At 38.3% G+C, this 24,211-nt stretch overlaps 1 protein-coding gene across 1 annotated transcript; it reads right to left on the reverse strand.

Annotated features, from left to right (window-relative positions):
- Positions 1–549: 549 nt before the first annotated feature.
- On the reverse strand, positions 550–20,553 carry LOC122840213 (matrix-remodeling-associated protein 5-like). The gene is made up of 12 exons (XM_044132453.1): positions 20,370–20,553; positions 18,537–18,762; positions 17,151–17,280; positions 15,438–15,679; positions 15,061–15,212; positions 10,820–14,355; positions 8,527–8,668; positions 7,916–8,051; positions 5,548–6,696; positions 5,241–5,448; positions 4,445–4,666; positions 550–4,337 (listed from the first exon to the last, which is right to left on the reverse strand). Exons 2-12 carry the CDS (start codon positions 18,722–18,724, stop codon positions 2,274–2,276), a joined length of 8,169 nt encoding a protein of 2,722 aa, XP_043988388.1. The 5' UTR covers positions 18,725–18,762; positions 20,370–20,553; the 3' UTR covers positions 550–2,273.
- Between the last annotated feature and the right edge of the window lie 3,658 nt (positions 20,554–24,211).

Raw genomic sequence — 24,211 nt, forward strand, 5'->3', positions numbered from 1 at the left:
CACTTTAGTGAGGAAATACTTGACTGGCCTGAATCCAAGGGAACACCTTTGGAATGAATGACAACAGAATCTCAAGGCATGGTGTGTTTGCTTTCATAATTGCCAACAGAGTTTAAAAAAAAAATGCAATAAAAAAAATTGCTGAACCTTAAAAACAACCTAGATGAGTTAAACCTGTCATTACTGCAAAAAGTAAATGATTGTAATAATTAACAGCTATTTCAGATAGAGATAGTCTTAAATAGAACCTGTTTGATATCTTGAAATAGGCTAAAGGATCTAAAAACTGCAACTCACTGTAGTCTGATATAAAGAAGTTCAAGAACAGGTTATTAACAAAGTCACTAATGTGACAAAGTATGGAAAGGTCTACAAATCCAATTTCTGTATACAGCTCCTTTATATAGCATACACTGTATCAGGCATGATTAATTGAAAGTGTTGGTATTTACTGTAATTGGAAGATAAAAACCAGGTGGGAAATCATACAGTGTGGAAAGGGTGTAGCAAGGGCTGCAGAGTTTTATTACATTTCCTAAAGAGGAGAACATGATGTCATAAACATGTGTCTCATCTACTGTACAGAACCTGTTTCCTGGCCAGACAGCTGAGCCAAGCACCAGGAGTTTATGTTCTCATAATTTCTCCACAAAAGGTTTGAGTCCTCCCACTTGCCCTCATACAAGGTGTTTTCTTTTCTCACTCAGTCACACAAACACTTCACAATATCTGTGACCAAAACTGTAAAACCACAGAGGGTAAACAGCTTGTTTTGTTTTATTTTTTTAATAAAATGAATCCTGTTAAAAACAAAGCAAGAATTCATAGCTGGATAGTAAGACATCCAACATACATAATAAAACCATTATCTCCTTTTAGTACAAAAATATGTTACATAAAGTGAGTCTTTACAAAACAAATAATTTAATGTAATGATGGAAACATTAAAGAAAATAATTGAGAAAACACCAAAAGCTGACTTTCACCTTTAATCTAAAAATCACTAAGTATGAAAACAAAAATTATCAGTGACTTCACAGGCGAAGTAAAATGAATGGAAAAAGTGCACATACTTTGATAGAAATCCAAGTTAAAGTAATCATTTCAAAACTTCTATCTATGAAAGTGACATGATTCATGTTCAATAAAAAAAAAACCAAATATTTTTAGAGGGAAATAACAACAAATAAAAAAATTGCAATTACTCAGATTTCCTAAATGTGAACACTCTTAGATGTTTCTGAATTTTATCATGTTTTGAAGAGGGGCATGGATAAGAAATGTCTTCATTATTTATGAAATGTTTGAATACAGATTGGAAAAATATTATTTAGCATATAGCATGCTGACAAACTCCAACAAAATAAGAGTAAATTGTTTTTTAATCAAAAGGTGAAACTTAGGATATGGACACTGACAAGTGTTTTTTCCTATATATTTCCTGTCTTGTATTTTTCCCCAAAAGAATATCTGGACATCTCACATTACAATTGTAAAACATTTTTAAAAAGTGTTTTTTTTTTATGCTTTTGTTTTTCACAGAACAAAAACCCACTATTAGGGTGTGATCACTTTTAAGAACCAATGTACCCTATCCTGATGCAGTAGAACACTTTAAATTTTACACCATTCATTCTAACAGACACACATTTGACAGTAACACATACGTGTTACTTCAGTGGAATACCAGGAGTTGATGTTCTAATTGAAATAACTCTTTTTATAAAGGCCGACATACCCCGCAAAAACAATAAAACATTTTTGGATATTTTTGAAATTACTGCCACATTAAACTGAGTTTTAAAAATTACATTGATATTTAATTTTAATTATTGGTGGCAGATCTTCAGTAAGTTTCTCTGGTTTAACACAACTAAATTGACTGAAATGTTTGGTGCCAGAGCTTTGTAGAACTTGATGATTCACTGAAGAGGTGATTCAGCCTTTAGAGTTCCATGTTTTGGAGTAGAGATACATTAAAAACACACAGAATGTTTACCTTTAATGACTGGAATTTCACTCTAACTATTTTTTGCATGAAATAAATGTGTCAAGTTCCAGTATAAAACATTCCGGGATTTCCAACTCTATGCACCTGAAGTAAATATGATGGATATTTTCTGTTTTTGAGTTACAGCAGTATGTCAGGGACAGTGCTTTGCAGTTCCTTTGGGCACCAGGGAAATACAAATATTTATTTCATTAAAGGCTGAGTCTCTGTTTCTCTGCATCAAGTTTGAAAGGGTTAGTGTTTATATAGTTGCTTTGTCTTGTTACATAACATGCAGGTAGGTTGCCTTGCTGTCCACTCCGATTACATTTTTGGCGCTGCATCTGTAAAATCCTGTGTCCCTGTGTGTCGGGTTTTGTATCACCAATGAACCCTGAGGACTCAGGTAGAGGTTGCCATAAATACGAGGCTGACCCATCACACTCAGTTGTGTCAGGTCTGGTGTTTCCCAACTAACTGTTGCTCGCGGGGTGGCTATGGCCATGCAGGGCAGCTCCACAGCAACACCGCCTCTAGTGTAGGTGACAGAGGAGGGACCGATTGTGATGCGTGGAGGGTAGGCGATGACAATGACAGGAACTGTGGAGACTGAGACTGAGGAAGAGTCATGACTGGAAAACCTGCAGATGTAGCTGCCTCGATCAAACACAGAAACCTGTTTGATTATTAGTGTTCCATCTTCTTGCACCACATAACGTCCTAGATCACCACCTTCACCTCTGGATAGTATCTTGCCACTAGGAATTGTCCATGAAACAGAGCCCCTGGTTGTAGAGGCCGGACAATGCAGTCGGACAGTCTCTCCATTAATGGTGCTCACTAGAGGGGCAGTGCTGGTGCTTATTGTGGGTTTGGAGACTGAGCCAGACGATGCTGAAGAGTTTGCAGAGTGAGACCTGTCTGGCACACCAAGGCCCCTCTGTGAAGGCTGCGGAAGTGATACTGTCTTTGTGGGTAAAGACTGAGTTGCATCTAAATTTTCCTTCTGCGGTATATTTTCCACTTCTCTGCCTTGTTGGGATCTTACATCCACTACTGGCTCTGACACTTCAAGCTGGACCCGCATTAAAGTGTCACCTCTTTCAGTTTTTGCAACACAAACCAAATTTCCACCGTCACTCACACGTACATCTTGAAATTCCAAAGAGCCGTTTCGATGCACAGTCAGTCGACTGCCATAGTAAGGAGCTGGCAGCATGCCATTTCCAGGCAGAAGCCAGGCCAAACGAAGCGGAGGATAACCTTGGTATGGGCATGGCAAAGTGACAGCCTGGCCTTTAACTGCTTGGTGCTTTGTTATTTTTCCCCCACCCCGATGTGTGTCTGAATTACTACTTGAAGAAACACTATTTCTTCTGTTATCATTACCTCCCCCAGCATGACTGTTCCTGTTGAAAACAGGTCCTCTTTGAGTGCTTGTACCTGCTCCATTACCTGACAAACTACCACTAATACTTTGGCCATTTGTTGAAATACGAGTTAACCTGCTGTTGTCTCTGCTGGTATTAGCATCATTACTTTTCTTTCCTGCAATAACTTCATTATTATTCATCTCACGATTTCTTTCAGTACTTTCTCCTCTACCTGTGCTTTGGCTGTGATCTACATTACCACTTCTACTCTGAATGCTAGGTGTGTTTCTATTTAATCCAGTACTATCTATCTTAATGCCTGTACTCTGTGCCTCATTTGCCCCAGCCATTATCCCAGTATTACCCCGTCGTGTTGAAAATTCTCTAACAGGACTTTTAAACTCATGTTGGCTGTAACTTCTTAGAGTAGGATTCGAGCCACTGAATACTGAGTTGAGATTGGTATTAGGAACTATGTTTACTTTTCTACTATGGTTATTACTATAGTTGTTATTGCTTCTGTTTTTGCTTGCAGTTACGACATTAGATCCAAGACTGATTTTTCTTGCAGCAATGACTCTGTGATTGCCATCAGATTTCTTTTCACTCCAACCTTTTTCCACCTGTCCTATAACTCCAGAGCTAGAAGTCTCCACTTCCAAGGTCACCACCATGCTCCTTATCCCAGCCGAGTTGCTTGCTCGACAAGTGTAATTTCCTGAGTCAATCTTTTGGGCGGAACGCACTTCCAGGGTTCCATCGGAAATGACCACAACTCGCTGAGAAGAGACGCCTGATCCCAAGTTCTGTGGGATAACAATGAATGATGGAGAAAACCAGGTAACTGTAGGGGCAGGATCTCCCATGGTCCTGCAAGGAATTGTAGCAGTTTCTCCCTGTTGCACTTTGATGAAATCATGGGCTCTGCCATTAGTGAACTTTGGTGGGGTCGTCTTCATGGCCTTTACTATGACCTGAAAAAAGTTAGGTCTTATAATCACATTTATATCAACAAAGACAACTTTGTAATAACAATCAGGTGATGAAGTCATTTTTCTGCAGAATAAATAGTGTTACATACCTTCATGGTATCTCGGCCTGCCTGGTTCTCTGCATAGCAGATATACTCGCCTTCATCTCCTTCACCAACTGCTGGAATCAGTAATGTCCCATTGTCAAAAACAGCATGTTGCCCTCTTTGACCCCTATTGTCCTCTTGAAACAGCTCACTCTTCACAGTGGTTCCATTTGGTAACTTCCAACGCACAGCTGGATGAGGCAATCCAGAGGCCTGGCAGTCTACCTGTATAGAATCCATAAGTATATTTTTCCACATCATTGTTGGATGCAATAACACTGTATGTTAAATAACTGGATGTTTTCTGTTTATCTAATCGCTTATCAACTAAATTTATCTTAAAGGATCTTTCTAGGAGCTCATAACTACCTCCATTGAAATATAGGGCACCACATTTTCATAATTATATAAAATCTCATTTATTGTGTTAAATATTTAAGGCCACAGTGAAAAATAATCTTGTGAAAGTTTATGTGTGCATTACTGTTCCCTTAAGGCAGCTGTTTGTGATTCACAGAAGCCAGTTATATAACAAGTCCAGTTTTCATTTCTTTAAATAAGAAAATCTTTAGTCTTCAGATCCAGCCCTATTTTCACCTCATGATGTACAGTTCTCTATAAGATAATTTTTTTAGAACTTTATAAATGATCACCAGTCATCTGTCACAATGACCTAATATGCTGAGACACATTTTTGTTCTTTAGTCCAAAAAATACACAGAAGTTCCACTGAAACAAATAAAAGTATAATACTTATTTTTTGTACATTAAATATAATGATCTATGGCTTTAGTTTTACCTTTAGAGGTTTTCCAAGTGACACCATCTGATTGATTGACTGTTTTGGGTCAATCCTGGGAGACTTAGTGACCACAGACACACGCAGAATTCGATAATCATCAGCAACTTTGTTGCGTGCAATACACAGGTAGTCTCCACTGTCCTTCTCTGTTACTGCCCGCACTGACAGCGTGCCATTAGGATGCACCTTTACACGTTGGTCAAAACTTGAAGTCAAACACAAACAAAAGGCCAGAAAGTTGTATTATATACAAGCTACATTGACAGAATTGACAAAGATTTTATCACACACTTAACAAATGTACCTGTAGTGCATGTCCACAAGTTTTCTTGTGGGGGTCCTCCATAGAATGGTTGGGGTAGGGTTTCCACTTACAGAGCAGTAAAGATTCAAAGTCCCCTCATAGTTTACAGTAGTAGCAGAGGGTGATGTAGAGACAATGTGGGCTTTAGTGAAGGGGGAGACAGGCTGAGGCTGCAAAACAGTCGAGAATTTTCCACTAGTATGGAAAGACGAAGCAACTCTTGTGCTGTTTCCTCTGGGTGATACTTTGGTGTTATTTGTTGGCACCGTAGAAGGTGAAAAAACAGAGAAGGGATTTGCTTTTTTGATGTCAGGAAAGTGCGAAGGGTAAGGTTTTACAGTTTTATTGATTTTGAGAGATGAGCTAGAGGAAGAGTTAAAAGAGCTTGAGCTGATCGACAAATTTGTAGATCTGTCAAAGGGATTTACAGGAGAGAATTTACTTGGACTGAATGTAGCTGAGGTTTGGCTTGGGATTACCGATGTTCTGAATTTACTGAAAAAAGATGAATTGGATGGTTTTTTGGCTTTTGTTTCCCCATCTATAAGCGCTATTGTCACTGTCCTCTTAGTAATCCCTACAGCATTACTAGCAGTACACTCATAATTTCCTGTGTCCTTTGACCCCACATTGCGAATATGGAGTGTCCCATTTGACAGGACAAAGAGATTTCCATTAAGAAACTGGGATGGTCGAACAAGCTTCCCATCTGGAATTCGCCAATGCAGAATTGGTGTTGGGGACCCTCGGGCAGAGCAGTGAGCATAAACAGGCCAGCCTACAGAGAAAAACAGGTGTTCCTTCCTGGGTTGCTGTATAACCGGGGGCAACAAGGACACATGGAGACGCACTGAGGCGCTGGCTGCACCAGCTGAGTTGGATGCCACACAGCGATAGAGTCCTCGGTCAGTGGGTAATATTATCGAGATGTGAAGGGTCCCATTTGTGTCCATATGGATTCGATTAGAAAAGGTGCCAGAGGAGGTTAAGGTAGAACGATTAGGCAGAACCCAGGAAAGCAAAGGGTCTGGAACGCCATCTGCTTGGCACTCCAGGTGAACCTGGCCACCCTGATGAATGGTAACTTCCTTGTAAGGCATCAGCTGCATATGAGGTGGACGAGTCCAGATTTCCAGTGTGGTGAGCAACCTGTAAGAAAGAAGAAGAAACACATACACAATACAGAAACTTTAACATACACATTCTACACTTCTGCACTCTCTAAATGTGCACTGGATTCTGGTAAGTATCTAAAGATATAAATGTTTATTTGACTCAGTGAGGAAAAAAGTAAAAGCTGATTCATGATCTCACATAGATATAGTTGTGTTTGCTGGATGAGTAAAAATCAGTTTCTCATGTTCGCAGTAACAAATAATAAATATAGTTTATTTCAAAAACATCCCATTCCTGTGAATTGCTAAATACGTTGCCACCTTATCACTACAGATTTTGATTTATTGCACTAGGTTTTTGTGTAATATGCCAATACAAATTAGTGTATAATTGTGAAGCAAAGGGAAATGCTGCGTGTTTTCAAAACCTATTTTAAAATATGGTCTGAAAAGTGTGACATGCTTTTGTTTTCAGCCCACCTGAGTTAATACTTTGTACAGTGACCAGTCATTGTAATCACAACTGCAAGTCATCTGGGTTAAATGTGGTTTTGCACATTTAAAAATTTTCCCAATTCTTCTTCACAAAATAGCTCAAGATCAACAGACAATTCCATGAACAGCTATGTTTAAGTTATTCCACAAATTCTCAAACAGAATATGCTTCTGTGGAGCTTTCTATTAGCATATGGTCGAAGTAAATTGGAATAATGAATTATTTTTGGATTAATTTGAACAATCATTGTTTTTGTGTGAATTTCTGGTGTATTCCTCAGTCCTTATGACACTGTTTGCTCATTCATGTAACAAAGTAAAAATATATTTGTAATAAGAATAAATAATGCATAGTCTAGCTCTATTTACTGATGAAGAGATTTCTGAAAGTAATTGGTAGCAGTAGAGTTTATTTTGTGGTGTGTCAGTAAAGGACATTACACATAAATGTACAAAACAACATGGTTTTAGATTTTATTTTTAATGAATGTTAAAAACTGCAGTTCCCCTTCCACATCAAAATGATTTACTACTTTCTGTTGTTCTTTATGCAAAATCTCAATAAAATGTCTGCAGTTGTAACATGACAACATGTAAAAAAGGGTTAACCCTTCACCAGTGTTGGAGGGACTGTTGCAATTTTTTTCTCTTACCATATGCCTTGGTGAATAAAACTGATTATAATGTATGTTGTGTTCTAAATGGTATGCTATCCAGACCAGCACATCAGTATTCATTTCTAAAATCAGCATTCCCACCTGTCACGGCCCAGCAAGCTGCTCGCACTGCAGATATATGTCCCTCTGTCCTGCACCTGTACATTCTGGATAACAAGGGTGCCATTTGGCAAGACCTCAAAACGCTGAGCCCTGTAGTGGATTGACATTACCACTCCTGAAAGAAAGGCAAAGGGGTGAGGCAGCAAGGCAGAAAGAGAAAACAGTAATGAGAAGGCAGGGGTGGGAAGAACAGAGACAAATTTGGGAAAAAGTTCCAGAGCGAGAAAGGAGAAATATGGGCACAATGAATGGCACAGCTTGAAGTGAAGTCAGTGATGCAGTGCAGAAAATGTTCCATTACTTGCTTGCAGTATTTTTCCCACATGGCAAGCCAGAGAAAAGCCTATTATGTGCTTGCTAGTGTATAATGTTTGGTGTTAATGGATTTTTTTTACATCACAGTAAAATAAGTTCTTATTTGCTCTGCCATACCAAAACTTGTTGCAGGCTTAAGCAATCAGAAAAGAGTGGAATTGTGATATTTTATGGCTTTCTGTATAACAGAATCAAATAATAAGCCTTGTCTCTAGTTTTAAAACTTCTCCAGAGAACATTGATGTCTGAATACATGTCCTCTGTTTGGTGTGTACCTGTAGCAACCTTAGTCCATGTGATTGAAGGTTTTGGCTCTCCCTGAGCTTCACACACCAGGTTTACAGTGCTGCCTGCCGGTACTGACAAGGTGCGGATGTGAGGGTCTGCGATCCTTGGCCTAGATCTAACAACTGGAACCTGTGCAGTGAATAATTAAGATAAGTTAATCAAATAAATAAAACTTTCAAGCACCAAAATAACACTGTAACACTGGAAATGTAGTATCAGTTCATTAGAATTTTGTGGGTCTTGTATGTCAATAAACAATATACAGTTCTGTTACAATGCTGCTATGCAACTGACGGGTTACAAAGACAAGGATTTGTTATAGACAGACAGATGACAAAAATAACCACATCTAATGGAAAAATCAAAAGCCATGTCGATGTTAGAGATTAAAGGATAGCATCTGGTTTTACATAATCAAAAAGCAAAAGTAGGTAAACTTAGAGGCAAACATTGGCAACTTCCCCAAAATAAAAAGAGCTGCAGCATTTCCTCTCAAGGTGTGTCTTTGTATCTGCTAAATGTCAGTGTGTGCACAGGTGGTAGAGATGTAGATCAGCTTTGTAAAATCCTATGTTGGTAATTTAGGCCTTTGCTTTTACCTTTGCTTTGAATTTGATTATGGTGGATATTAATTGAAAGCTCAATCTACAACCTTTAAAGTGATCGAGTTACACAGGGATATTTTTACTGTCTGATTGCTTTTTGTTAATATTTATGGGCCAAAGATGGAGCAAAGATGAAGAGAGGAGCTGCAGCTTTGAACTTTTATACAGCACATGCATTTAATGAACATAATTGTATGAGTACTATCAAGTAATGTCTTACATTTTACATTACACATTATTAATATATACTCCAAAACCTTCCCTTAATACATCACATATAAAATCAATATCTGGAAACACCTAATTGTACAGTTAGTAAGTTCATTTCAATTTCTTTGTGGTCTTTGAAAGATTTAGTTTTAGTTTGATAGACAGTAGACTTCTGGTTATTAATTAAGGATTTATTATCTGAAATCCCGTAAGACTGAGCTTTAAAAAACATTGTTTGTTGACTGCAGATTTTTTAGCCATGTGTTGTTTTTTTTCTTCATCAGTATGAGGTTTAAAAATCCATCAAATAAGTGAGTAGTGATGAACCTCATTTGGATTTTATCAGACGGTCATGTGGGGACAAATTTGATTGTTTTTTTGATTTGTTGTGCACTCTAGCTAAGTTTTTGCCCTCAGGGGTTTTCACAGTTGGATATTTTGCATGCGTGTGTTTGCAACACATGTGTGGGCATGTGTTTTTTGTTTTTTTTTTCTGGGTCAACATTCTTAAAGAACTGATTGTTAGTTCCCGTTTTACAGACTGCACAGTTTATTACAATATGCATTTAAAGAATTACTAATCAAATGACAAACTCAATAATGCAGCAATAAGAAATGTGGAAAGATTTGGAATAATTACACAAATGAACAAAAAAATAGAGTTTAGGAAATTTTATGGTATTCTTGTCCTATTATGTAATTTGTGTTTATCCTTCATGGCCATGCCTGATACAGCCATAAAACAAAAGGAGAAGGAAGATATTACAATATTTTGAAAAAGCACCATGAACTTGCCTCAAACGTAGTTAACATTTTGTCTTGTAACACATAATACATTTTGGTGTATTTAGTTAAAATTTCTGAAACAGATCAAGGAAAAATAATGTGGGGGAAAAAAGAATAAATGTATTTCAAATTGTTTATATAAACAAAATGATATAAATTGTATTTCCAGCCCCTCTGGGACTGTGCTGGGACTATTTTTAAGCAAAATTCCAGTGGCAAGTCTCGGTCAATATCTTTAACTGGTTTGTACATCTAAATTCAAAAACTCTTGCCCATTCTTGCAGAATGATGCAGCTCCAACGGGGATAACAAAGACTCTGGAGCTGCTTCTCTGAAATCTATTCACTGTTTGGCTTTTGTGAATAGGTGAATAGCCTTGGCTAGATAGCTTTGCAGATCTGTCACACACTTTCCATTTTTGGACAATGGAAAGTGTGTGACACTTTCCCCATGTCAGAGTGGGACCGTGATATGTTTGTAATGCTTTAAATGTTTCCACATTATCCCTGAACTGTCTGGTTAGTTTTTCTACTTCCTAGTGGCATATGTTCACCAGTATTCTCAATGCATAATTTACTTCCAATTCATATTTTTTTTTATCCATAAAATAAAATCCTGATCAAGTGCAAAATAGTTTATAGTTGCAACATGACATTTCAAAGGAAGCAGGAAAACTCACCGTTGGAGAAGCGGAAAGTGACGGGGAAGGCTGATGAAAACTGCTTCTGTGTGAATCTGGAATAGTGTTAGCTCCATGGTTCTTCCAGTCAGTAGGTGATTGACTCCTGTTTTGACCATTCGCAGCGTCGTCAACCTGGCCAGTTGCTTTAGTGTTTCTTGTTATTGGTTTGGTACTTGTCAATTCCATTGTGGTGGTAGTGGAAAAAAGAGTTTTAACTGTAGATTGTTTTGTGGTAGATGAAGGTGTTGTGGTCAGAATACTTTCTGTTGTACCTGGAAGTGTGGTTTTAGAATCAGTAGATGTGGTAGAAAAAGAGGAAACTGACACTTTAGGGATGGCATTTATTGAAACTGGAGAACTACTTTTGCTGGTAGAAGGATTAGAAGTGGTGCTTATCTTTGTCATTATTGGCCTAAGCGTAGTGTCGGACGTCAAAGTTGAAGAGATAGTAGAGGAAGTAGTTGGCAAAGTGATTGTAGAAGTCATTGAGGTGGACAGAGCTGAAGTCTGTTTGGGAGTGCTGGGTATTGGAATGATAATGGGGGTTGAAAGAAACATGGTGGGACTTATTATAGCAGCCGTGGTTGTTGTGGGGAGTGTGTCCTCATTAGTTGCAGAGGCTGGTGTACTTTTAGTGCTGCTAAAATAACTAGCTCTCTTGGGAGCAGCTGAAGAAGTAGTTATGATTTGTGCTGCACTGGTGGTGGTTAAAGATGCACTGGGGACTGAGGAAGCAGTGAGAAAATGAGTGACTGAAAAGTGGGACTCACCCAAAACATTCATCTCTAACTCCTTGCTGTGTTTGCTCGGGGGTCTCTCAGCCTGTTTGCCTAAGGTTGTTTGTGTTGCTGTATGAGCCCATGCAGCATGTGTAAATGCCCTATTATCGGGTTCTGGCACATGCGACTCTGAAATGATAATGTTAGCATGAGTGGGGGCTGGTGTGCTGTTAAAAGTAGACTCCTCAGTTATTTGTTTCTTGCCTGAATGAATCATCATGTCTGTGTATGTGTGTGGGGTTGTAGAGGAGGGACTGAGTGGAGGTGATTCAAAATTTGAAATAGTAATAAAATGAGAATTAGAAACAGTTGGCGACACAGGAGTCACAGTCACGTCATTTATAATAGTTCTAACATTGTTTCCCAGTGTCAGCATAATAGGTGGAAATGTGGTAGTTGATAAGGGCAACAACTTTGTGATTTTATCTGGACTTGAGTTAAATGTCATTGCTTGGTTTATTGAGTTTATCGGGTCGGAGCGAGGATGTTGTGAGGATACAGGTTGAATCTTTGGCCTGTTAATTCGCCTACGTTGTCCAATCTTCCTGCGGGTGTCCCAGGGTCTTCGAGGTCGGGAGTTTGGAATCGCATTTGGGAAAAGTCCCTGTAAAGGATTCTGTGGCCTGGTCCTATTAGGGCTTAGATTTGGTACTTTCTCATCCAACACAATTGATTGTAGAGCTATTCCATTTGCCCCTGATAATGAAGTAAGTGTGAAACGCTCTGTTTCTGTCACTGGGTTTACTGTTGATACTGTTTGTTTGCTTTCTTTCTCTGTCTGTGTTTTTATGCCAATCTCTAGATTCACATGTGGCCTCTCAGTCACATTACATATCTCTGGAATGGTTTGTGTTGCTTGTATTATCTGTGCATCTTTATCAGGAGGTTTAATGGGTTGTGGTTGTTCTTCTTTTACAGTAGCATCATCAACTGAAGAACCTTCAGATTCTGTTTCCTCCTGTGAACCATAAGATATACTTCTGTCTTTATTGTCACCCTTTCCTCCTTGTCTAATTTCTTCATCTTTTTTTTCAAATATAGGTTGAGATGGGGTTTTTTCTTCTGCAATTGTTTGACTAATGGTGCTATTGGTGGTCTTTTGACGAATCTTTGCCAAGAGATCTGCCCATTTCTGAGGGTCTATCCTGTGTTTCTTTGTGGTAACTCTGGGTCTGTTCTGAAAGCGGTATTTCTTCTGCTTAGTTGGTGAAATAGGTCCTCCAATCCTTTTTAGATGTCCCTCTCTAACACGACCATATCTTTGTGGATTCTTAATTAGATATTGTCTGTTTAGGCGCTGTTGGAGAGTTGTTGGATATCTCCTTTTACCACTGGAGGTTTTCTCATCCTCTTCATTTCCTTCATCTCCTGATCCTTCATCAATCTGCCCAAAAATGGTGACTGGTATCTTTGTTGACCTGCCAGCAGCTGATTGAGGCCCTCTGGGAAATGAAGTCTCAAGGGCAGAAATATGTTGTGCTTTTAATATCAGCTGCACTGGCATGGTGTCACTACCATACTGATTGACAGCAATGCAACGGTAATATCCTGTATCCTTCAGAGTTGATGTAAGTAAAGACAAACTTCCATTTGAATGTACTTTCAATCCACCTGATACAGCTAATCCTTGCCACACAACATTTCCATCTGGCAAAATCCAACTTGCCAAAGGTTCTGGTGAACCAGATATCCTGCAGGGCAGATTGACAGCATCTCTAATGGTTCCAGTGACCGGGGGTCCACTTAGCTCACCTGAACATGGAAAGGCAGACTCTTGTACTGCCAGATGTAATTGAAGGACATCGAAATCTCTTCCAGCTCTGGCAACACAATGGTAAAGCCCTCCATCAGAGAGCTGTACTCTTTGTATTAGTAGGCCAGAGGCTGATAGCTGGAACCTTCCATCTAAACTGCTGAAAGGAGTATCGAGTTTAGATCCATCTGGAAGAATCCATTGCACACTGGGATTACTAGAACTAAGAACGGGACAAGATAGCTGTATGTTCCTGCCTGCTACTCCTACTGCTGTAACTGCTGTGTTAGTGTGATTAGTTAAAATCATTACCCATGGGTGAGAAGTAGGGGAAGACAGTGAGGGATTAAAAGCTGGATCAGGATGAGCAGAAACTCTTGTTGAGTAGATAAGTTGGACTTTATGCCTGTTAGACTGTGCTCTGTCAAGCTGAATACTAATTGCTGATTGTAGTAACCATTCAGGTCTGGCTTTGACAGAGGCTTTGATCCCAGTGTGATAATATCCATCTGTCTCTGGTGCCTGTCTGTAGCGGTAGGCCAACGTCGGAGCTTTACTTAACATAATCTCCCTCTCAAGACGAGCTGCAGTTTCACTGTAGTAAGCCAAAATCCTCCAAAGTTTCTCATAGCTTTGTCCCAGAATAGGGCAATCAAGGGAGAGAGACAAAGCGAGTGGGAGAGGAGAAGAGGAACTCCAGGAGAGATCTGGAGGAGGAGTAATGTCTGGGGAATCAGTAGAGTGAGTAATTTCACAACTGAGATCAACGTTGTACCCTTGTTGGTCAGAAAGACCCAGGGTGACATTGCCTAAAGGCTCTCTGAACTTTTCACTTGGTTGGTTTTTGCTATGGTCTGATTCCAATGGTGTTTCTTTTCCAGGGAAGCTGATGATCGGTGACGTGCAATGTAGAGTCGCCTGATCAAGCAAATTCTGACCCTGGAGAGACAAGGGTGAGGCACAAACTGGACACTGAGGACCACCAGGACATTTCAGTACGCCTAATGACAGAGAGATAAAGTGAAAGAGAGCAAGAGAGAGAGAGAGAATGTTGTCAAAGCAAATGTCTTATATTAATAGATATATTTTTTTGTTGTCATTGTATTTAAATATAATGAAATGTGATGCTGTAGTAATTTGCACATATTTGTTTGAAAATTAAGTCATTGATTAGTCACACCAGTTTATTTCAAGCATTCATTACCCCTTTTTGTTTCTTGCTAATTTACTGTGGTTGTTTCATCTCGCAAATCACAATGCATCACTTTTTAATCACAGCACAATCATTACGCTATATATTAGCTGCGACACATCAGCACTGTCATCATGTATTAGTCATGGCAGGTTAAGCCTGGCATATCAATGGCACACATTTTATGGTTCAGCTTTCTTTCACATTTTAATAAAGCCAAAAAGACAGACTACAAAACTAAGATAGAGTCAAACGAGGACCATACCATCGTTATGTGTGACAAAACGATGATCAAGGGCATCTGTGTAAATTAGATCTGTCAAAAAGTAGGTTTACCAACATTTAATGGATTGGTCACAAATTTCTAGCCAGTTATAAAAGCCTTCTTGATTTCCCCATTCAATTTTCTAATCTACAGCTTGTCTTCTCAAAGACACAGCAACAAATAGCATACAATAAAACTGTAAATAAGCATAGAGAAAGAAAATATTTTTTTTCTAGACTTAGCAGTCACCTGGGTGAGCAAGACTCCATGAGAGAAACCAATTCATTCTACAGTCACAGCTCCAAGGATTAGCCTGCAGGACCAGAGTCTCCAGCAGAGGTGCCGTTGTCACACTCTTTTCAGGCAGGATAGTTAGACTGTTGTTGGAAAGGTCTAGATGTCTGAAAACAAAAGACACTGGCTCAAACATTGTGAAAAAACAAATTAGTTAAGTCTCCATAATCATTAACTTTCTGTGCATACATAATTCTGTTCCTTCTTTTATTTGTTTGTGCAAATAAAACCAAGCATGCAAATGTTCACATTTTATCATATAATTGACTAGGAATTGTCTCAAGCACCACCAGGGCTGTGAACTGTTACACATATTTGTTGTCAAATCTCACCTCAAAGTAGAAAAATAATATGTATTCAGGATGGACAGCGTGCACAGAGCGTGAGGGTGCAGCTGATGCAACCTGTTGCCTTGCAGACGAAGCAGCCTGAGGCTAGGCAGCTGGAGCAGAGCCCGGGGGTGGATGTGTTGGAGCAGGTTGTGATCCAAGTAAAGCCGCAGCAGTGATGTCAGGCCAGAGAAGGTCAGAGATGAAGAGATCTCTCTCAGCTTGTTATAGCTCAACTTGAGTATCTGCAATGGGGAAGGAAAAAGGGTTGAAGCGAGGAGTACAAATTAGAAAAACAGACATCAAGGCTGATTGAAAAAGCAAGTCTTATACGAGGGATCTAAGTGTTTCAGTGGCCGCCACTTAATTGGAAACTGAATTTAGAACAATTAGGAAACAGCATAAGGATTTGAATAATGACTCTTCTTGGAATTTAGGAACATTTTAGAACATAAGGTATTCCTTACAGCTCTCCATTTCCCAGTTTAAATCTTAAAAGAAGTCCACAGCACACAATATGCTATGAACATAGGACAGAAGCAGGGAGAACTAAAAGGATTAGTTTTTGCTCTGGTGGGGTGCATTGCTCCACTGCAGTTAAGCTTTTGATCCAGAATATCACACTGTAGGAAATCTATTAAGATTTAATACACATACGAAGAATTTACCCCACCTTTATGCATACAAAGTTATTATTATTATCATTATTATCATTATTATTATTATTATTATTATTATTATTATTATTATTATTATTATTATTATTATTATTATTATTATTATTATTATTATTATTGTTGTTGTTGTTGTTGTTGTTGTTGTTGTTGTTGTTGTTCCACTGCCCTCCAGGGAAGCTACTTAGCTGGAACACTTCCAGCTGCTGACAGATTTAGCACGTGACATTGTCAGCACATGGAAATATGGGTCCTATTATCCCGGTAAGGAAAATATATCTGTCTCAAAGATGAAGGGTACAATTGCCTGTGTAATATCAGTTCCCCCAAGGACTCCAAACGCTGCTCTAAGGGTGCTGCTAAAGTGTCCAGCATGTTTCTTGTCACTGAAAGGGCAAGGAATCATGATACATAAATTATGCATTAGTTTGAAGGAAATTAGAAATAAATGGAGATGGGAAAATGGAATCTTGTGGACTGTTGCAGCCTTTTGACAAATATCTCAAATATTGTTAATCACTTCCTAACTCAAGTTATAAAATGATAAAATCCTATCTGACAAGGAGTTTGTGTTCATCTGTCACAGTCAGAGATCAATGAAGATTTTATCCTGAAAGTAGAGTGCAAATAGAGTTTTGAGACCTCAACTTCCAGCAAATAAAAACAGACTTCTTTCATAAATGATTGACCTCCTCCTTCTGTTTCTCCTAAGTTAAGTGTCATTATCCAGCCAGTGTAAAGCCAAATTGCACCTACACAGTATACAGCACAGAAGAGTATCAAATCCCCACTGACCAGATATAAAAATAAGCAATAGGAAACTTGTTAAGATGGCTACTGAAAGAAATATCTTCAGTGCTAGCTGCTGAGATGTTAATTCTGTTAGTTATTTTGTAGACATTGGTTACAACGCTGCCAATTGTCTGCCCATTTTACTGAAAAATTGTAAAAAAAAAAAAATAATAAAAATCCTATTAACAGAAAGGACTTTATATTAGCGGCTTCTTTGGGTACCATTTGGTACTGTATCTTGTTGCATTACCTGGAGGGATTTCATCTCTTTAAACACTCCATCTGGAAGATGTTGGAGGTTATTGCTGTGGAGCATCAGGAGCTCTACTCTCTTTAACCCAACCAGAGATTTGTCATGAAGTCTGCTGATACTATTAAATCTGAAAAAAACAAAAATGCATCATTGAAATACTGACTATATATAGAAATACTGACTATATATATATATATATATATATATATATATATATATATATATATATATATATATATGCTCCCACATCCTTAGGAGTAGTCTGCTGATTCTGTTCACACTGTCTATGGACTCTCAACTTCATAGTCAAGATTCCTGATTGACACACCACAACTTTCTTGAGACAAATTCTTTAAATTCCCACAATCTGAGTAGATGATATCAAACTTGCTATCAACAAGTTGTGATCCTTGCAACTTGCGTCCTTGCAACAAGTTGATCCAACTCTCAACAATCGCAACGAACCCTCGGCCATGGTCCCCCTAATCTAGTTGAATTTAGTCAGCTTCTGTACCCTTGTTTTTTTGAAAGTCTTGAATCACTCTTATCCTTACATCTCGCCTGAAGTCAGTTTGCCAAGGGAAATGCAACAAACAACTAAATCACTGAACAGCATAGCCTGCAGGCTTGTGGAGTTATTCAAACCTCTAACAATGAAATTGTCTGGAGGGTTCTGCATTTTAAAAGGAGTCAGTATTCCTTAGGGCAGATCCAGAGTACACTGAAGGTACGCTGAAGTGAAAATATCTTCCTGTAATTATACTATTTCTTGCGTCCGGCACATAAAGTCTGCTTGCCAACAATATGTTGCTGCTATTCAGTCTAAAAAAGCCCTTTGAGATACCTTTTAAATTATTAGAAAATTTTAGCTCAAGAATTCCTGTGTCCAGGAAAGTCTCATTGCAAGCACAACGTGAAGAAATGTCTCATGAGTTACCTCTGATTATGAGACCTTTTTCTAATTCTATTGCAGTACAAACTAAATTCAGTTCAGTTCAGTTCATGTATATTGTGCCAATTTGCAACAAATGTCACCTCAAGAGACTTTACAAAAAAGTAAGTTCCATCACACATACATGCCACTTTATCTTAGACATCAAATGGTAAACTGAACTCAATCAATTATCCAAATTGGTTCAAAAAGTTTTTTATCTAAGGAAACCCAGCAGATTGAGTCACTAACTAGCAACATTCACTGCTATTCACTCCTAAATAGAAACTACTTATCTTGGCATGTGCTGTGCATATCTTACGACTATTAAAACATTTTATATTGCATTATAGCTTGGGAAAAAACGACACTGTATTTTACTGCATCAGAATAAGACCATTGTGTTGGCGATGGATTCTAATAATGTAAAACTAAACTGTGAATTCACATACCCTAAATTAATCCGTCTTGTATGTGAAGGCAGGCCAGGTGGGATGATGAGCAGTGATCGGAAGGTGCAGTGAACTTCATTTGCCTGGTAACAGTTACAGCTCCTGGGGCAGGACTGGCCACTGGACATCTCAAGTGTGAGCACCAGAAGTGCCAGCAATGCCAGTAGTGCAGACCCAGTCTGATGCATCTTCACCCACAGGGAGAGAAGCTAAACTGAGATTATCACTGCCAACATGAAATAGGATGTCAAGTTTAATGTAGACAGACAACTGCACCACAACCTGCAGTTCAGATGGGAATCATTGTGCTCTAGACACACACGCACATTTAAAAAGTTCAACACTTTACAACAACAAATACATATTCATTCCTGTGCATCATACATTATACCGATTATCATGAAGATAAAATAAAAGTGGAAAAATTCCAAACACAAAAATATGGGGGTTGTTATATTAAAATTAAAACATAACTGGGAAAATATTTACAGATGTGCATTTACAACATAATAAATTCCATGAGTAAAAATGTAAACTTTTGAGTACTAAAAAACCTTTAATCTTTCACCTTCCCCCTGTTACACCGTACCCCTTTAACATTTGGAGTCTGGGTGAAATTTACGTAGGAAGTTACCAGGAAGGTAAACTTGTAATAATGAAATTTATTTTAAAAAATGAAATATCATATCATTTCAATTTACCCGTCAATATACATTTACGCCCTAATGCTGGTCATGGGCTTTGAATGGTGACCAAATAAAACAAGATCACGGATACAAGTGACTGAAAAGAGTTTTGTCTGAAGAGTGTCTGGGTGCTCTTTTCGAGACAGGATGAGACCACATCGAGTGGAACCAGTTAAGGTGGCCTGAGCATCTGGTTAGGATGCCTCCTGGATGTCTAACTGGTGAGATGTTCTGGGCACGTCCCACCAGGAGGACCCCCAGAGGAAGACTCAGTACATCTGGAGGGACTATGTTTCTCAGTTGCTTGGGATTTCCCTGGAAGATTTGGCCTAATTGGCTCGGAGGGGATAGTCTGGGCCATTCTGCTTAGCTACCTGACCTGACCTCAGAAAAGGGGACGTGACTGACGGACGGATGGAAGGACAGAAAGATAGATGGATGGAATTTTACTCACAGCATAGTTTACAAAGGAAACTTGTAAGACCAATGAGATAATGCTTCAATATCTCAGATTTAAATGTAGATAATTTGTAGACGTCTCATTAAATCAAAAGTTTGTTTTTGATTTTATTGATATCAGTTTATCTTAGAGGATGGGGAGAATATTTTTAAAATAAGAAAATTGAAATTCAAGTTTACTTAGCTGAATTATTATTTATACTGCAAATAAATAATAATTCAGATATATCTTGCATGCCGAAAAGAAACGTGTTTCTGGGGGACATTAAAACTGGCTTCAGCCCACAACTGCTTATCCCCCTGAATACGGCCCTTCATAAGGTCTAGGATTAGTAATGACAGATTAAAGCCACAAACTGTACACGAGCAAGCTCAGTAATAAATCTGCAATAAGTCATCTGAGATTTTTATTTTAATCATATGTTGGAGTTTCGGACTTTGACAAATTAATTCATGATGCTAGATAGAGTTCACTTGAATGTCAGCTACTTGCAGACGGAGAATGAGACACAAGAAGTCACAGAAACTTCGCTGCGCTTTCTTATCCAATCACACACAAGCGCTGAAATGTGCACCACTTCAACGTAAACTGAACACATAACTGAGACTTTTCGTCTTGTTTAAATCGTACAAACACATTTTTTAGACTATGTTATGAATCCAAAGTGATAAAAAAAAATAAACATACCTTAAACTTTTCTGGTCCGGAGGCATAAATTATTGTAAGGAATTATTCATTTTCTACATCAAATGATGATTTCAATCCATCTGTGTACTTCGGCAAATTATTCCTCACTTTTCCACCTTCATTCATCCATTTGTCACCACAGTCTTCGCAAAGAATGCGGGGGAAGTCCTGCAAATAAACAGTTTTTAAAACTTGAAAATTCCCACAAAACCACTCCTAAAAATCAAGCAGGTCTTCTTGTAAGTCACGGAAGGAGAAAAAGAGCGCTGCACACGCGGCAGGCGGACAGCAATCGCGTCTGGTCCCTGCGTGCACGCGTTTGTGTGGGGAACAATGAGTGGGTATTTGATCTTGGAAAGTGGGACAGGACAGCAAGGGAAGAGAAAGACGCTCAGGCACTGGGGTCTATCCGAAGAGGGGCGGAAACTATGAAGTAATAAGTCACTGCGCTTCAAGCTGCTTCTTCTGCTGTACATAAATTAAATTTTTTAAATAAACTTTTTAAAATTTATAATCAAATACAAATATTATATCTTATTATTCTGAGTAAAGAAGGGATATCATTTCTTATTTTAGTGAAAGTTTTAGCTCCCACTTGCCTCTTTGCTGCAGATAGTGGCAGAGAGGCAATTTGGGCAGCCACCAGGGTTCACCAGGGTGTTCCTCTAGAGGTGACAAGTTGCCAGCCTTTCATGAGGAAACACAGAAACACACAATTTTCTCCTTCAGAGAGAAAAAGAGAGGCTATGTGTCTCTCTGAATATGACCTCATAGTCAGGTTTATGGACTGTTGGAGCTGGAGTGCCAGAAGAGAATCCACATGAAATGGGGCTTAACATGCAAACTTGATGCAGAAAGACTAAGCTTAGATTCAAATCCTGGACATCCTAGCTGGAAGGCAGCAGTGCTACCAGCTGTTCTGTGGTGCAGACCTTTTTTCCCCCCTTTTTTTAATTTACTTTGAACACTTGATCCATGTGGGTACATCGGCCTATTAATTTGGTGGCTTGAAAAATATGCTGGCCTAATTAACATTTATTTTTTTAATTTTGATGTTTGATAACTGAATTTTCTGGATTAGGAGCCAATATTGTTGACAATATCTGGGACAGAACTGGTCCAACATCTCTGTCTGAGAATGATGCAACATTCTCAGAGATACAAATCAGGACTTCTTAGGGGGGAAACCAGAAATAGACAGATGCTCCTCAGCTGTTGTCTCCAGTAAGCAACCCCAGACACTCCTACACCTCGGCCCCCCCACTGTGTTGGAAGGGTTGTGACAGAGTGTGATTGATTCTAGACAGGAGCAGCTTTTCAAGACACCATAGTGAGATGTTTCAGTTCACTTTATTTCCATCATCTGATCATAGCATTCTTCTTTTGTATATTTAGTAGCAAAGGTCTTTAACTATTCTTATGCAGCAGCTACATCAAAGAACTGCAGCCTTAGGCGTGAGAATAAGGTCACCCAAACGAAAAGATTAAAATTTTCTCACCAGTTGCCTCAGTAATGATTGGCTACATTATTCATGTATGACTGTCAATAGCCTGCAGCTCGGCAATCGACAAATGAACATCTGCAGACGTCTTAGCAAATGTGATTGGACGTTTTACAGTCACCAGGAACATTCTCTCTGATGTTTTTCAGTACATGATCCAATCTTTGCCACCTTATCACCCTTGTCTCTTCAGGCAGCACTGTTCTGTGAACAGTTGTCAGAGCTGAACGCATCCCCTATAGCTGTGTTACTGCTCGGGCTCACTTCATTACACTGCTCAATTTTATCGAAACATGGTGGACTGTAACAGATGAATTGCTGCTGGTCTGACTGGAAACAAGTAAGGAATGATGACATGTATCAATGGCTGATTGGGGAAGATGAATGAATGACTGAATGAAATGAGAAGGCATACTTTGACATTGATACCTTTCCCTTGTAAGAAAAATACACAGCTTTATATAAATGTTATAGAGTCTATAAATGAATAAATTACATTCTTGCTTACAGACATTTAAAGCCAAATATTTTAAGTTACTTTTAGTATATAATTAATAAAAATAAACCATAAATCTAGCATGAAAAAAACTCCAAATCATATTATTTAGTGCAGTGCAGAAGTGAATAACTCTCAGCATTTATAAGTCAACAAAATTCAACAAATTTCTTTGTTTTTTATGCATCTTGTTTATCTATTGTCAAATTAATTTGTGTTTTTTTTAGTTGTGAACTGTCTTTTTAATTCTTTTATTAATGCAAATCTGTATTCTGCAATAACTGGAATTGTAACATGCAACAAAACTTTGAATTGTAATTTGCTAAAACTAGTTCTACAGATTTGGAGACGCTGTTACACCTAAAAACGAACACAGTGATGTTCAGAAGTTTATTTACACACATTACTGGTTTGAATGTAATGTGGATTTTGAAACTTTTAAGTACAGTATTTATCTGTATGTTTCTGTGTTGAGGGTGGAATGACACAATTTCAGTAATGAATAAAATAAGAATTAGGTGCAAAAGTAGAAATTTATTTGAGATTTTCTCTTATCAACACAGATAAAAATTTTATATACAGGTTCTGTTGTAGAAATAAACACTCACTAACATTTATTTATTTATTTTATTTTATTTTATTTTTTCAAAAGATTACCCAAAGCAAAATCAAAACTGGTCTTTGAAAGGTCTACATTGGGCCTTCTGAATAGGCTCACCAAAGCCAGACCCGCAACTTTGCAGAGAAAGAAAAATTCTGTTGTCCATCATCCCTGTTATTTCTGCCACCCAATAGTATGTGTGCAAAATTGATGTCTGAGTTTTGTTCCTGAAACAGGGATTTTTTCCATAATGATAACGTCTTAAAGGTGGCTTTTGCACTCTTTGCTGATAATAATCTTGACTACCATTCTTGTTTTTTAGTGTAAAGAAATTCATTCTTTTCTTTTTTTTGTACAGTAATGGATGAACTGATACTCAAGAGATTTGTCTTTCAGTCCACCTGTACTCTGAGAAATCACTGGCATTTCAGCTCAAAACTGATAAATTGCTTTCTCTAACAGGCTACATGTTTGGATGCAGTCTCAGACTTCAGTGAGAGATAAATGGATGTTCAATGCACCCCTCTAGCCTGTCTGGTGATTTTGATCCTGGTGGCAACAACCTCTCATGCAATTCATACTGAGCCCGTATGTTAACCAAATGACTGAAACAACACCGGATAATAATTCTATTTCTTCATACCTGCTGACAGTCAAAGTGTTAGAGAAATGCATCCTTAATCAATCAAGCAAGCAAGCAATCAGTCAATCAAATTTTATTTGTATAGAACATTTCAGCAGCAAAGCATTTCAAAGTGCTTTATGTCATATCAGACACAAAAACACAATGCAACATAGAATCAACAATCAAAACATGACATTAAGTCAGGTCCCGTCATTAAATTTGCAATTGATTACGTTTCAAATAGAATTATAAACAAGTGGGTTTTTAGTTGAGATTTAAAGGAAGTCAGTGTTTCAGCTGTTTTACAGTTTTCGGGAAGTTTGTTCCAGATTTGTGGTGCATAGATGCTGAATGCTGCTTCTCCTCGTTTGGTTCTGGTTCTGGGGATGCAGAGCAGACCAGAACCACTTACTGAGAGAAACATCTGTAACCAATCATATTATTATAGCAGGAAACTAAATATTGAACTAGAGCCCTGTCTTGATCATAAAAATTCAAACATCTTTGGTATCTTCCAACTGTGTTGCATTATAAATAAGATTTTTCATGACCGTAATTAGAGTGGGTCAGTGTAGATTATACTGAGGGAAATGCCCTGTGCCCTGAAAGTTTTTCTAA

Source organism: Gambusia affinis, linkage group LG11 (genome assembly GCF_019740435.1).
Source record: "Gambusia affinis linkage group LG11, SWU_Gaff_1.0, whole genome shotgun sequence".
NCBI classification, from domain to species: domain Eukaryota; kingdom Metazoa; phylum Chordata; class Actinopteri; order Cyprinodontiformes; family Poeciliidae; genus Gambusia; species Gambusia affinis.